The sequence below is a fragment of the Rhinolophus ferrumequinum genome, chromosome 2 (assembly GCF_004115265.2).
Source record: "Rhinolophus ferrumequinum isolate MPI-CBG mRhiFer1 chromosome 2, mRhiFer1_v1.p, whole genome shotgun sequence".
Taxonomy (NCBI): domain Eukaryota; kingdom Metazoa; phylum Chordata; class Mammalia; order Chiroptera; family Rhinolophidae; genus Rhinolophus; species Rhinolophus ferrumequinum.
Genome location: NC_046285.1, coordinates 79464265 through 79481536, shown reverse-complemented (window position 1 = coordinate 79481536; position 17272 = coordinate 79464265). Strand labels below are relative to the sequence as shown.

Sequence of the window (17272 nt, the reverse complement as noted above, 5' to 3'; positions counted from 1 at the left end):
TTATTACCTTTATACTAATTACTTTTACAAAAATACTCTTAGCCCCATGCCACCTTTGGAGCATTGTTCTATTGGTTGTCCACTATAAACAATGTAAACATTAGGAGATATCCTTGTCGTCCCCTTTTCCCCTTGATTTTAAGTAATATCCTTTTATTCTCAAATTAATACCTATAAGATAATCAGCAAGTCTATTCTACTTTTCATATACTTCCTCATTCTCCCATTTTTGCAATGTTGGTGCCTATACCCAATATATACAATATACTATACTGTATTCTTCATAAACATTTTGTCATAGTTCTACAGATAAATACACATCTAGTGCCCACAATCAGTCCTTATTTTACTATGTCCCTAGTCATATTGTTGATCTGAAGCTAATTCTCCAGTGGACTCCTCAAAACACTCATGGGAACAACATTTCTTGAGTTCCTACACACCAGTTTATTCCAGTTTGCTTATGACCCTTACACTTAAAGGTCAGAGTGGCTGGATATAAAATCTTTGGCTCACCTATTCTTCCTTCAAGTATCTTATGCTAACCTATTGTCTTCTCACATAAAGTGTTGTTATCAAAGTCTGATGATATTCTGATTTTCTTCCCTTTATGAGCAACTTGGTTTTTTCCTTGGATGCCCATAGTACTTTTTCTTTTTCTTCAAACTCCTTTAGTTTTATTAGCATATATCCAGGTGTTGGCCATTTGAGTCAATTTCCTAGGTATCTGGTATGCCTTTTCAATAACAATTTCAAATTTCTTGTGTTGGAAGAAATCTTTCTTGAATGGTAGCTTTCCGTATCTGTTCTGTTCACTGCTTTGGGCTTCTCCTTTGAAGACTCCTATTAGACATACTTTGGATCTTTTGTATCTACCACTTTCTATCAAAACCTGTATTTCTTTTGCCATTTCCTTGCTTCCCTTTTCACATCTATTTATGTCAAGTCATTATCTATTATGTTTATTTGCTCATAATTATATTTCTTCTCATTTGATCTTCACTTCTGTAATAATTTTTCCTTTTTTTATAATTCCCTCCTGAGTTCTGTCATCTCTCCTTAAAAAAAAAAATCACCTCATTTCTTAATTTTCCTACTTCTTATATGGTTATTTCATAGCTTTTGTCATATTCTTAATATCCTATAGCTTGTTTTGAATTATTTGGTTGCATTGCTTATCTGTTTATGGCATACTTTCATTGTCTTTGGCAGCATTACATAAGTTGGCTGTGATCCTGTTCTGCTGCTCATTTTTAAACGAAATGGATTTTGCTATACTTTTGAGAGGGAAGGATGTTCCCCCAGGATAGCTCTAGAGCTGTCTCTTCTATTGTTTTCTCATAGTGATTTAAAAAAAAAAAAAGGCTCCATAATCATCTTTCTTCCATTTTTATCTGAACCTTCTATTTTCTTTGCTCAGTTGTCTCTGTTCCAATCAATCTGGATTTTACTACCAGCAAGATTTGTTCAGTGTAGGGTTTTGTCCTGAAAGGAAGCTTGATTTGTTAGTTTCAAGAGTACATTAGGCCCAGAGAGATACAGCACTGTCAAATTCTGTCATGGCCCCCTTGCACTCACTCAGAATTGGATCCTGTAGAAATTTCTTTCCAATTTCAGCTGCTGTTCTCAGATTGGTCTGTATCACTTTCAAGTATTTATGGTGATTTGGGCATTCTTTTCTCATGGTCTTAGAAGGCTGGCTGCTTTTCCTCTGCTTCCTCACACACAGATTCTGATACTATGTGTACCTGTTGATGGTACTTGGGAAAATCACTTGTATTTGCAAATTTGTAGGGGTATCGTGTTACCTAGTTTTATTGTAGTTGCTGTCTGTGGGTTTTTGGTTATGGTCTCTTATTTTCTGTTGTTTTTGTTTTAACTTTTTTAAAAAAATTTTATTGTAAGTGTGTTTTCCAGGACCCATCAGCTCCAAGTCAAGTAGTTGTTTCAATCTAGTTGTGGAGGGCGCACTTCACAGTGGCCCATATGGGGACTGAACCCACAACCTTGCTGTTGAGAGCACTATGCTCCAACCAACTGACCTAACCGGCTGCCCCTTATTTTCTCTGAGGAGATTTGAAAAGATTCAAAACTATGCCACTATACCCAACAACATGGATAAATCTCACAGACATATGGTTGAACAGAAAAATTCAGACACAGAAGTGTAAATACTGTATGATTACATTTATAAAAGAGTTAAAAACAGGCAAAGCTAATTGGATGACAGAAGTCAGAATAGTAGTTACTATGGAGGGGTAAATGACTAGGGGAGGCACAAAGGAAGTTTCTAGGTTGTTAATAATGTTCTATATCAATATGGGTGGTGGTTTCTTCTTCAGTAGTTAAACGTATAAAAATTACTGAGCTACATACACAAGATACTGTATGTTATATTTCAATTTAAAAATAAATGCTGCCTTTGCCATTGTCTTTTGATAAAACCTATTTTATCAAAATTATACTCATGCTTTGCTTTCATAGTTTGAGCATTTTGAGACCATAATATAATACTGAGCTAAAGTAAGTATTCAACATAAATACTAAAAGGATATGTAAAAATATATGTATAGTAATCATAACTATGTGAAAAATATATCTGCTCAAAGACTTGTAAGGTACATAGAAAATGAAAAAATTTTTTTGATATGTTGTGATTATGGGTATTTTGCTATTTTTGTTTTCATTATTTTTCTTATACTGTTTTATGCCATAAATTTCTTCAAAATACAAGCCTTATATCTAATTAAACTATTTCATATTAATCACTATTTGTTCCTACACATTACTGGTGAGGTTTTCTATTTTTCCCCCAAAATCCAAGCAATAAATTACAGCTAAGAGGTTTCTTAGGATACAAAATATGAAAAAGTAAACAAAAATTACTTTGGGCTTGGTTAAGTGCAATTAATTTCTAAAAAAACAAACAGATGAATAAGCAAAAAAACAGAAGAGTAACAGAAAAATCAGTAATTATAAAAGTTTACAGAACACAAATATGATCAGTATTCACAATATGACTTCCAAGTAAAACACCAATGTTATTTTGAGCTATTTAGGAAGAAGCATTATGCCACTGAACAAGATCACAACAAATTGCTATTATGCTTTTGAAAGACTTAGCAATACATTTTTTGTCTAAAGGCAATCTTAAAAAATTGTGAGGCTCGCCACTTTGGTTTTGACTCTGGGCAAATATCGCTGGTTTCTCCCCAACTATCGAGGGTGCTGATGATCCCCCAAAAGGGCCATCTCCCTGGGTAATAGAATTCTATGCCTTTCTTTTCACTCTGTCATCCAAAACCTGCTCTAGGCTAGTCAAATTACTGAGAAAAGACTTGATAAGAATAAGTTTAATGTATTCCTCCCGGGAAACTATTACATTTTAAGAAATAACAATTTCTTAAGTCAAAGTAATAAAGCTCATGGGAGAAATTTTGTTATCAATAAGAAGGTGGTAAAAGCCATCCTCAGGACATGCCATCCACATAACTCATTGCTAAGAGTAGCCCTGAATTGCAGTTACAAAGATACAGTTTGCTATTACTGCTGTAACAAATTCCCACAAACTGAGAGGCTTAAAACAACACAAATTTATTATCTTACAGTTCTATAGATCACAAATCCAACACCAGTTTCACCAAGCTAAAATCAAGGTGCCAGCCAGCAGAGCTGCATTCCTTTCTGGAAGCCTGGGGAAAGATCCCCTTCCCCGATCATTCTGGGTGTTAGCAAAATACAATTTCTTACAGCTTATAGGACTGAGGTCCCATTTCCTTTCTGGTCATTCGTACCTTCTAGAGGCCACCTGTATTCCTTGGCTATGGTCTCCTTCCTCCATCTTTAAAGCCAGCAATGGTAGGTTGAGGTACTCTTACATTGAATCTCCCCTCCACCTTCATTGTCTAACCCAGCTGGGAAAGAGTCTCTGCTTTAAAGGACTCATATGATTAAATTGGGCCAACCAGGATAATCCAGGACATCTAAAGGTTCATAATCACATCTGCATAGTCCTTTTTGCCATTTAAGGTTATATATTCAGGTTCTGGAGATTAAGGGGTGGGCATCCTTGGGGGCCCATTATTTGGCTTACCACAAAATTACAGCGGTCAATTTGGGGACTTTTACAAGCTTATTCATTTTTTCCTCTAAAGATTTAAACTCAAATATAAGCATAAACACATGAAACAATATTTTTTTACCACTTTTAAAAAGTAGTTTGGTGTTTGTGGTTTTGGCTTTCAAAAGGCTTATACTCACAATCAGAAAGAAACTAAACAATAATTTGACCGTGTTGTCCCCAACTGGTAGTAGAATCTTGGTATTTTTCATGTGGTACTGAATATCAAAAAATCCAAAAGAAAATATTTAAAAATTATTGAACAAGTTGCTTTTAGAAAGAAAAAAGAAACAAAATAGGTTTATGACATCAAGCAAAATATGCATTTAATATTCTATCATGTAAATTGTATAAAAAACATCATTATATTAAGAAAAAGAAAGCTATCATTTTTCATGACTATTTCCTGATAGTATGAATAATTAGAGATAGAATCTTCCTCAGAGAAAACATGGACGTCTTAGAATACTGAGGGAAAAGTCCTTAAGGAGCATTTTTAAATCATCAACTCTATAACTGCTAACAGATGTTACTGCAAATAATTAGATATGGCCTAATGGTCTGGAAAAATCTATAGAGTCTTAAAAAGGTAGATGGTGAGGAAAAGTAATTTAACTAAAAACAATGAAATGAAAGGAAAGAACATCTTTTCGTAAATAGAAATAAACAGTTCAAGATTTTTTACATGATTCGGTATCTCTGGCGATGGCTAATCAGAATGTGCGAACGCTGAAGTTTGGTTTATGAGGTATTTATAAGTAGAAGAAAATATGAGAGAGATTTTAGAAGAGAAAACTGTACTCCAAATGGAGGGTAGCGGAACAATGACACACTGTATAAGAAATCATAGTTGGATTGCCCATGTGAAATAGAAGCTTTTGCATGATTTTAGCATGTGCACATCTAGAGAACATTGTCAAACAGAAGTAAATTTCTGTGCTTCTACAGATAGAGAATTAAATACAGATTTTTAGGTACCAAAATCAGAAAAAAAGCAAATTCAAATTTATGCTTCTTGGGGTAAAAACAAACAAACAAACAAACACCATGATCTCTGGTTTGAAAAAAAGTGGGGTTTTGGTTTTGTTTTTTTTAATGTTTTTGTTTCTCAACCAGAGAGGAATTTTACTTGGTTTAGTGTCATCTAAAGTAAGTACAGACATATCTGAAAATTTACAGTTATTCTATTCCTTCTGTGTTCTCCCACAACTATTATAACCTTTGCCATTAAATAACTTAATTATGTTTATATATCAGTATTCTCAATAGAGGGTGAGCCACTCCTGGAGGACAGGTGTGGATGTGATTCTTTGAACAGCCAGAGTATCACACAGAACTTAGCACAGATGAATATTTGTTGGATGGATGAATGAATGAATGAATGAATGAATGTGCCTGTGTATTTAGGCACTCCTTCCTTCCCAGAGCTTAACCCATGACTTTAACCAAACTCGACTTTTAAAATTAAAAACCCAAGGAACAAATTAAAACCAAACATTTAGAAATTTTAAACTAGCCCTTCTCAAAAACATCGACCAAACTGACTAAATGGATCATACTAGTAGTGAACTAACGGATCAATTCTAGTAGTGAACTAATGGATCAATTCTAGTAGTGAACTAATGGATCAATTCTAGTAGTGAACTAATGCGGTCAAAATGCTGCAGTGTAAGTCACTGAGTTACACTGAGTTAAGTTAATGTAAGTCATTAAAAACTAAAACAAAATCTTTTATCTGTCCAATGACCCATTAAAATGCAACACTTATGGAACACCTACTCTGTGTTAGGTGTTGATTTAAAAAAAGATTAAAAGTAATAGAACTCTGATTTTGTATTGCTTGCCAAGTTTCTTACAGCAAGTCTGGACAGCAGGGTTTCATATTGTAAAGGAAGCACAGTTCCCTTATTTTATGGTTTATACTTTACAGCTTTATAGCTTCTAGCAAAGTTGGTTTTATATTAAATCTGAAAATACAATTCTAATTTCCATTATAAAGGCAGACGTTTATTCATGTAAAAAGAAACTCTCTCAGAGGATTAAGCTGAAATCAGGCTTAGGTGGCTTTGAAACACAAATGATAACCTACAGGGTTGGTTGCCTCCCTCCTGCATTTTCAGGACCTGGCGCTCACCAGCAATCTCTATGGTTACTGGGAGAGTCCTGGCAGCCATGTTTATGCCACATACCCCAACCTGCCCAGGCATATCTGATTGGAATAGGCATGAGTACCTTACCTAGGCCGGGCCAGTGACTAACAGAAGCAGAGGTAAAAGACAAAAAGGGAACACTTCCTGTGTTTTCTTAGCACTTCAGTCTCTGATTCCCGAGGCTCCTTACCTGGCTTCCGGATGGTATCCCTGTAAACTTATAACCAATTCCTCTTTTTGCTTAATCGTTTCTGCTTCTTGCATCCAATTATAATAAAATGTAGAGTAAATTTGAAGTTATAGGGTCAGCTACATTTCTCTAGTACTGCTTGAGTCTTTCCCACTTCTGTCATATCATGTACAGTGCTGCCTCTTCGTATTAAATTTATATTAAAAAAACAAATGAAGAGCACAGTCATACTACTCCTGAGAGGAAGCAACCACTATATCAAGTATCTATGGAAAAGGTATCACAGATTGTGAAATTGAAAGGAGGCAATCACTTCGCCCTGCCCATCCACTTCAGAGATAAGGAAAATGAAGGCCCAAGACAGGCCTTTAACTTGGTAAATTCACCACTGGACTCTTGACTCCAGAGCGCTACAAACATGTCAATACTACTCCTACATTAAAATAAAATAAAACAAGCAATCATACCACACAGCACAATACAGAGAACAACAATTGAAAATGTATCTATAAAGTGTTGACCTACCTACTAAAAGATATTATATCCCTTTGAGAGACCATACATTTTTTTTTTCTGTAGTCTTCAAATTGCTTGGGCATGCAGATTATTTCCCAACAGGAAAATAAGAGATATTTAAACTAAAAAACACGTCTTTCCTATAATAACTTTTAAAAGTACCTCTCAAATGCCAACCTCACCCTTCTCCTTACTAGTCCTATATCAATATACTAAGTTAAAAGGCTCCTCAAAAGCATGTGTCTTTAGCCAAGTTGAATGAATTCAATTCACAAAATTGTGTGTTCACAAAGTAAGTTTAGGTGGAAGAGAAAACAGATGCAAAGTTTCTTACATTTCTTTAAAGTACACTAACTGATTTTTAAGATCAACATTCTCTCTCATATACTGTGTTTCCCCGAAAATAAGACCTAGCTGGACAATCAGCTCTAATGTGTCTTTTGGAGCAAAAATTAATATAAGACCTGGTCTTATTTTACTATAATACAATAATATAATACAATATAATATAATACCAGGTATAATATAATATAATACCGGATCTTATATTAATTTTTGTTCCAAAGGACGCATTAGAGCTGATTGTCTGGCTAGGTCTTATTTTCGGGGAAACAGAGTAACAGGAATTAACAAATTGCAGGCTGTCTTAAATTATGCGTTGACATAAACAAGTATAATTGACAATGAAAAGTTACATATAACAGTAAGACCAGTTACTGCAGATGATGAACCACTGCAATTATTTTAACTGAATGGAAGAATGAATGAAGACAGGAAAGTGTTTTTATTATAATGACTAACTGGATATTGAAGAACTGAGAAAAAGAATGGCAAAAAATTCTCTCTCACACAAGCAACAGCACCACCTGCTGATAAATAAAAGCAACAATGTCATTTAATTTAAAATGTGCTCAGTTACCTTATATCTCCAAATCTTTTCCCTTGAATTCTGTTACATTTAATGCAATTAATTCATTAATACATTCTGCATATTTATTTATAACTATGTTAATTTGAAAGCTTTTACCTTACATATTTAAATCATGCCCTTCTTAAAAATCAAAGGTAAAAATAAAATTTATTATGCAATCTAGAGAAAAATTGTAGCACCATGGCTTTTAATGTTTATTCTGTAAGTAATTCACTTATGCCATAATTTACTAACCACTCGATAATGTACATTTGATTTGTGTCTGATATTCCGTGACCACCTCACCTAAAATAATGCCATCTCCCATATTCAGGTTTATTTTTTATAGCACTTATTACCATTTAACATATTACATATTTATTTTGTTTGTATGCTTATAGTCTTTCATCTGCTGAGTTAAAACTCAGAGCAGGGAATTTATTTTGTTTACTGCTATTTCTTTAACACCTCTGGTAAGTGCCTAACATATAATAGACTCAATTAATATTTGTGAAGGAATTATTGAATATAAAAACAAATGAGCAAATGAACATGCAATGCATTTTTAAACTTCCTTGAAGGCATAATAGCTATTCAAAAGTTTCAAGTATCTTGATAGATTTTGCCAAATAATACAAATTATACTTGAGAAAAGTTGTACCAATTAATGCTCCCTTCAATGCATTATGAGGAGGCCATTGTCCCATTTTCTGGTAAGTGGGAAATGGCATTGTACTGTGATTTTTATTTGCACGAAACTCATTATTGAAGAGACTGAACATATTTTGGGGTTCTACGGGGGAGGGGTACTTACAACATACTTCTTTTATCCTTTGCTCATTTTTTTTAGTTTCAGATTTTCTATTGGTTCCTTTTTTAAAATTTGTATCTCTTTATTGAGCTTTTCTATTTGTTCAGACCTTGTTCTCTTGATTTCCTTTAGCTCTTTGAACATATTTAAGACCATTGATGTAAAGTCTTTGTCTAATAAGTCAGCCCTGGGCCTGCTCAGGGATGGTTTCTATTTCTTTTTTTTCCTGTCAAGGGGCCATACTTTCCAGCCTCTTTGAATGCCATGTAATTTTTTTGTTGAAAAATAGATGATCTGAATATTATAATGTGGTAACTCTGGAAATCAGATTCTCCCCCCTCCCAGGGTTTGCTATTGTTGCTTTTTAGAGGGTTGTAGTCACTTGTTTACTGACTTTTCCAAACTATTTTTGCCAAGACTACTCCTTTTATGCATGGTCACTGAAGTCTCCGTTCTGTTAAGTCAGAGGTCAGCTTATGATGTGACAGAGCCAAAAAGAAAGAAAAAAAATACTCTCCCACTCTGCCAGTTGGCTCTGAGCTGGGGCACTCATTAACACTTAGCCAGGCCCTATAACACTGCCTTAGCCTTTACCTCCTGCCTGTGATCCAAAGCTCTGCCCAAAGATCACCGGTGACTTGAGCTTAGCGTCCTTTCATGTCTTTTCTGAGCCTGTGTCTGGCCCTGGGCATGTGTGTTGCATTCTGGATGCCTCAGTATATGTGAGAGCCCTCCAGACCTCTGCTCTCCCATGTATCTTCCTCCTTCCTAGGCATTTTAGTCTGTGTGCTGCTTGCCCCATTCACCATCCCTTGCTCCAGGTGGCTTGGGTAGTAAGTCTTTACATAGTTTCAACAGATGTCACCTGGGAAGCCGCCCCAGCTCTGAGAGATTTCCAAAGGAGGCAAACAAAAACAAGCCTGTGTGTCAGTCCTCGGGAACCACCAACAGGTCAAAATGTACAACAATTTTTTGAGAACATGGTCCATATTGTCCCCTCTGGCACCAGCAACCTTCACCAGAACACAGGGTACGATCCCCACGACCACTGCCAAGCTGGGAATGAGGGATGGTAAGCAGGTAAGCGAAAAATGCCACAGTGTTTTCTTACCAAAATTTAGCAGCGTCTTTCTTCATTAAGCATTTCCCCTGGTTGCTGTAAGTTTTAAATTAGATTCCAGAACTCTGAAAAAGTTGAATCTGACATTTTTTGCTAGTTTAATGGTTGCTTGAGTGGAAGGTCCAATCCTTGGAGCTCCTACTCCACCATTTTCTGTGACATCACTCCTCTTTTGCTCATTTTTATTGAAGAATTTTTAAAAGATATTTATTGCATCTCTATAATTGATACCTTCCATTAAGAAAGGTTCACACTATATAAAATCATTAAAGGAAGAAGACCCAAATGTATCCAGCAACAATGGGTATACTTCAAGCCATATAGTTAGAGATATGGGTATACTGCTTTACTTAAGTGCGATCATAGGATAAAATGCTCTCCTGAAACCTGGCCTTTTTACTAATAAATTATGGATACTTTTCCATGTTACTCAACAGAACCTCTCTTCCCCATTTTCAATGAGTTGAGAGGGTAGTCCATTTTAGGTAACAGAATAATAACGTGATTAGTCTCTTAGTTGGGGACATCTAATTTATTTCTAATTTTTACTATTATAATACTATGATAAAATCGTTATACATACATCTTTGCATACTTGTACAATAATCTCTTTAGAGCAAATTCCTAGAAGTGGGATCCCTAGGTCAAGGAATACCTTGGGATACACTTGGGATATGTATTATCAAACTACCCTTCAAAAAGATTGAATCAATCCACATTCCCAACAACAGTGTATAAACGAGGGGGCTCATTTCCTCCTACTTGAGGGAACCCAAGGTTTTTAACTCATTGTTAAGCTTTTCAATCTATTAGGTAAAATACCTAATAGAGTTCTTTATTTTATATTTATCTATTAGTTAAATAGATAAATAGGACATCCTTTCATGTTTATATTGGCCATTTGCCTTTGTTTTGTGAACTGATTATCCATGTCGTCTGGCTATTTTCTGTGATAATTCCTTGAACAGTGCATCTCAAACAGGTAGCTCTCCCTCTCCACTTCACTTTGAGAATCGCTGCAGTAGTTAGCACAGCTCTCAAATGTGCAGAGCTGAGTTTTAAAACTCATGATCAATTATTTTAAATAAAATGTTAATATGTAAGGAATGATAACAGCAGAACGGCTGCTACCAGGCCCGCCTTCTCACAGATAACACCTATACACTCCAGACAGAATACAAAAACAACTACTTGAAGACTGGAGAGCAATCAAAAGCAGGCAGACAGCCACTCTAGAAAACAGTTTGGCCATTCCTCAAAAATATAGAGTTAAACATTCTCTAAAAATAGAGTTACTATTTAACCCAGTAATTCCACTCCTAAGTATATACTCAAGAGAAATGAAAACACACAAGTACGTCCACACAAAAAATTATACCCATTCAGAGCAATGTTATCCATAATAAAAAAATTGAAACAACACAAATGTCTATCAATTGATAAATGGATAAACAAAACGTATCATATTTATATCATGGAATATTATTTGTCCATAAAAAGAAATGGTGTACTGATATATGCTACAACATGGATGAACCTTTAAAATATTAGGCTAAGTGAAAGAAGCCCGTCACAAAAGGCCACAAACCATAATATGTTATTCCATTGATAAAGGCCACAAACCATAATATGTTATTCCATTGATACATATTGGCCTAATATGTATCAGAATAGATACATATTCTTTATTTATTACAGAATATGTAATAGATATTACATATTATCTAGAATAGACAAATCCGTAGAGAAAGAAAGTAGACTAGTTGTTGCCAGGGGCTGGGGATGATGTTGGGAGAAATAGGGCTTAACAGTTAGTGAGTATGAGATTCCTTATAGAGGGGAGGAAAATGTGCTAAAATAGAGTGTAGTAAACTCTACACTTTAAATGGACAAATGTATAGTATATGAATTATATCTCAATAAAGCTGTTAAAACAAAAAGCAGGCAGACACTTGAGGGGAGTCAATGGTTGAAAGAAGGGCACAGTATTGACTGAATTTCCATTTTTTTATAATCTTTTACCTGAGATCAGGCCCGACTTGGTACCTGCACCACTGTTCCTTTGATATCAAAGCAATATTTCCAATATGCGAATATTATCATGTTAGCACCCACCATCCATGGTTCTCTACTGATTAACATACTGGTTTTCCAACTTCATTGTTTCAGCTGTTCAAAGAAAATCTTATATTGGAGGCTAGTAGTAAACCTGATTAATGTGTAGCTTCTCTGGTTGCAGGTGGCAAGAAGGACCAGGAGTTTAACCCTCTCACCTGTTTTCCACCCCACAGCAACACTTAATGGGGGGAGGGGACTCCACAGAAAATAGATTTAAAAAGATTAAGTTCTAAACTCTCTTACATGGTAAACAAGATCCAGTCTGAGAATGTCTTCTCTGTATTCTTTCCTGGCACTTATCCTATTAAATCCTACTGACATTGCACAAAAGCACCATATTTTATACTTGGAAGACAAGAGGTTCCTTTAGCCTGCACCTCTCTTTCCACGACTTGTCTCTCTGGAGAACTGCTAATTCTTCAAGCCTCTGCTCTCCAATCAATGTCCCAAGCAGAGTTAGGCTCTGCCACACCTTCACAGCGCTTGCACAAAACAAACCTTCTGTATAGCACTTATTGCACTGTACTTTAAGTCTTTTAGTCAAATTCTCCCCTGGACTGTCAACAACTTGAATGAAAATCTTAACAGCTTTCCATCCCCAGTTACTAAAATACTCTGATGAGTAGTATATATTAATATTTAATGTCTATTGAATAAAAGAAAATCTATTTAAAATGTTAGTCTCAAGTCCTTAAAAAATTATTACAATATATTCAGTTGAACAAAGTAAAAGGAAAATCCTTTGAGAAAGTTTACTTTTCCAGATTAGTTAACATTTTAAAAATAGGTTTAGTGCTTAATAAAGTAAATCTTTAATTCACTTATTCAGATGAATTCAATGCCTCAAGCTTTTAAAATTTTTAAATATTTTCATCAAATTGGCAAATAATATTATTATGCTTAAATTCATTTATCAGTGAATTGCTGAGTATCTACTGTGTTGTACAGATAATCATTAAGCTATGGGATCTTATAAACTATCTAGGGAGGCAAAAATAATATACGTGAAACTAAAATGGACAATATAAGAGCACAATGCATTGTGAAAATGAGAGTACATATTTTACAGATTTAGAATCATTAATAGAAAATCAGATGGAAATGAGATCATCTGATCTAATGTCCTGATGTTATAACTAAGAGAGATGGAGGTGAGAGAAGTTATAAAAATAGATAAACTTTAGATTATCTATGAAAGGTATCATGAAAGGAAGTCGAACATGAGATGGGCCTTAAAGAATGGGTAGAACTCAGTAAGTATTTGACAGAGCTGAGAGCATTTCATGAAAAAAGATGACTAAGAACATTAGTTGGGGCTGAGAAGATGCATGAAACAAGTGTTCAATCTGATCTGAGTACAGATACAAATTAGGGAGTTGTGAGCGGAAGCACTGAATGGATTTTTTATGGCACCCGGTTTCAGAGAACTTCTAAAGCCAGGCAGAGGACTACATTATATTCTACATCATAGAAAGCAAGCAACCAGAAAACTTAACAGGTCACTTATAAAGCTCTAAAAATTCTAAGTTAACTGTCTTATTTTGGAATTGAGTAAAATAAGCCACAGAACAAGTCTGTGACTTCCTCATAGTCAAGAAGAGTAGTATGGAACAGCCCCACTCATCTAATGCTGCTGCTTCTGGAGCACTTTGATGAAACAACTTATTCTCCAAGTGCAATGGGTAAATGCTATTGAGCTTGGCTGTTTGCCTAAGTTCTAAACGAAGTTTATGTGAAGAAAGGCATATTCTCTTGTGAGGAAAAAGTCTCACTCAAACATGAATTTTTGACAAAACCCAACGTCCTTTGGTTTTAAAATGACCATTCTTAAAATTTACTATCAACTCTTTATCAAAAATATGCAAACCAAATTTTTGTATGCAACATATGGACAGTGAAAAAAAAGTTTAAAACTAACTCTCCATATTGTTTGGGCATGAATTTTAATACTTTAACTCCTTCACCATTTTTTACAATTATGCTTAAAATAAGTATTTCCAGAAAGACAAATAGTAGAGAACATACCTATTCTTCAAACTTAAAGAGCTTGGTTCCATAAATCTGGAATTGATTGAACCACTATATTAAGAAGACAAACCAGAAAGATTCAGTCCAATGTATTCATTGAAAATGTTTTTCAAAGATTGAGAACCAGGTGTGTTGTACATTACCACATTTATGACAGCACATCTGTGATTGCTCACCACTATAACTTACCCCAGTTTTATCACACAAGCGTAAAGTATGAAACGATCCAACAGCAAATAATTCTCCATCTGGAGCCCAGGCAACTGAGGTAATGGGATGTTCATGAGGTTGTGAATTGTACAGAGGGCGGCCGTAACTATCCCATACCTACAAAAGCAAATTTTAAAAAATATTTTATAACCATTACCACATTATTACAAACAAATTTGTACGCCAATAAAGTTCAAGTAAAGATCTAGAAATCATCACTTTAGAATATTAGCAATTAAATGTTTTTACTATCACACAAGGGAGGGGGAAGCTGTATTCCTTGAAACCTAACTATCTTGAAAAAATATAACATTGTGATAATTTTCAGAATTTACTAAGTCTTTGATTAATCATAAAACTTACCCATCTTAAGTCCTTTTAAACTTAAAAATAAAGTTTTGAGATGATCAGTTTTTTGCTTAAATTCTTTCTGTCCAGTTAAGTGCTCTATCTACTTTCCCTAAAAGTTTTTGTTTCAATTAAATTTCCTCTAACTATAATTACATTAAATCTTATTCTTCCCGCAAAATTATTTTGGTCTGAAGCTGACCGATGTTTAATAAACCAATAAGGTTGATTTTTAAATATCTGAATTGATTTAAATTGAGTCACTAAAACTAGGAGTTGTATTTATGTTGCTACTTATTAAATCAAATTCTATAGGTCAGTGAGGTAGGCCAATAAGAAAGTCAACACACTAAAACACCACTTAAATTTATAAAATAACAATTTGCTAACTTATTAGAGTTAAATGACATGGCTAAAGTGAAGAACTAAAAGAATATTCTCAGATGCTGAATACTTTTCACCTATATTTGATTCTTTCAACTAGGTGATAAGTTCAAACATCACATACCTTATATTTACAGTCTTCACCAGCAGATAAAATTAAATCATTGACTGAGTTCCAATCTACTTTTAAAATAATGCCATCATGAGCTTTCCACTATGAGAGAAAAATAAGATATTATTTATAACTTTAAGAGTACTGAAAAAAACTTTTTTATAGAAGAAGACATTTTGCCCTTTCTAATGATTCTCTTGTCCTCTCCTTGGAGATTCCCATCTTCCTTTCATAGCCATTATGCATTAAGCTCATTTTCTCGTTTCATTTCTGATTTATACTGATGAAAGCACCTAGCACTATGACATCTACTATATAGCTTACGTCCTTATAAATTTCCTCAGTTGCCTGAACTCCAGATGGAAAATCACTTGCTGTTGAACTATTCCAAACTTGACATTTGTGTGAACACTGGAACAGAAAACGTTATGTATTCCAAAGCTTAGTTAAATCCAAATATTGTTCTCCTTTGTACAGTTGATCCCATTACTGATACTGCCTTCATTCTTGTTTACTCTCTTCTTTTTTTAAGAAAAACTTCTACTACATGAACATCTTCTTTAGTACTTTCTTCATCCTCTTCTGCATTTTCTCCTAAGCGTCATTCTCTTTACCCTCATGTCTCCGGAGTAATCACTGAACTACCCTGAGAAGCTTCTGCTGCATTACCCCTATAACAAAAGGATATATGAGTATTCCACAGATATCTATATACTCTGTATTCTATACATATATAGAATGCATATATATGTGTGTGTGTATATATATATGTATAAGTGACCCAGAAATTGACAATCTAGAAAGTAAACATGGATGTCTTCTTGCTCTTAAATATTATTCATATGTCCATTAGCTATTACTACACATGTAATTAAAAGCTGTCTTTCACCATGTTTAGGCAGAATAATATAACTGAAAAAGAACTAATTTTCCTTGAAGACTATAAGGTACATTTTAACATCTGAGCCAATAACTTCATATCAAAGAGTGACCAATTTTAAGGGCTCTCTTTACAGACCCTTCCCAATCTATTATTCGTAATGTATACAGAACAAAATGTTAAATTATGGTCAAATAAGCTCTAGGAATAATTCATAGCTTGTTTTATTCAAGATATATAAAAAGACACACTCTCAAAAACAAATGTTTTGATAATATATGTTAAAATGCAATAATTCTCACAATTTACTGCCAAATTAAACCAATGTCCTAAATAAACTACAAGGACAAAAATAACAACATATAGACATACATATATAGATAGATATACACACAGAAATCCTTAAGAGTTTAATTTTAAAGCGATAAAAATTAATTTTGCACATTCAAAAGTTAGGAACAATATTTGATTTAAATTTTCCTTATATAGTTGACCATTGAACAACATGGGTTTGAACCACATAGGTCCATGTACATGCAGATTTTTTTTCAATAAATACTGTAAATGTATTTTCCTTATGATTTCCTTAATACCATTTTCTTTTCTCTAGCTTACTTTATTGTAAGAATACAGTAAGTATATAATACATGTAACATACAAAATATGTATTAATCAGCTGTTTATGTCATCAATAAGGCTTCCTGTCCATATTAGGCTATTTGCAGTTAAGTTTTGGGGGAGTCAAAAGTTATACTTGGATTTTTGACTGTGTAAAGGTTGGCGTCCCTAACTCCCATGTTGCTCAAGTACCAACTGTACTGTGTTTTAGGACATCAATTTATATACCACATATATTCACACATAATGCACAGTTTTCAATTATTTCTCAATTCCTTTGAACAACAAGCTCTGTGAAATTCCTTTGAAGAACAAGCTCCTTGACACCAGGAACTATGTTCTGCTTCACTATGCTATCACACACCTAGCACAGTGCCTGGTATATAGTAGGTATGTACCATATTTTCAGTAAATGAAAACAAAAGTCTCTTCACTATAAAACCAAGTTCTGGTCTCTAGAAGAGTCCATAGATTACTTAAGGGAAATGAGATATATACCTTTGAACAGAAATGAGATATATACCTTTGAACATTCTACAAAGAGGAGTTAGTTAAGCATTCTTTTTTTGGTAGACAATCCAAATTTGAGTATATATTTATGACCAACGAGAACTGCTGCAGCTTTAATTTTCCAAAAGGAATGGAAAATTTCCACCAAATTACTACTTTAACTCCTCCTCTACTCTAGCTGAATTTTGGTACCAGATATTTTTTCTTCCCCCTACTACCTCCTGGCCCAAAGGTTCTATAGCAAACC

General features: G+C 34.3%; 1 protein-coding gene across 1 annotated transcript in view; it reads right to left on the bottom strand.

Moving 5' to 3' along the window:
- IFT80 (intraflagellar transport 80) overlaps positions 1-17272 on the bottom strand; it is a 106603-nt gene that overhangs the window by 52558 nt on the left and 36773 nt on the right. Inside the window, exons 7-8 of the mRNA XM_033090443.1 lie at positions 15030-15119; positions 14153-14290 (exon numbers count right to left, since the gene is read on the bottom strand). Coding sequence (XP_032946334.1) covers positions 14153-14290; positions 15030-15119 — 228 coding nt within the window. The remainder of the gene's footprint in view (positions 1-14152; positions 14291-15029; positions 15120-17272) is intronic.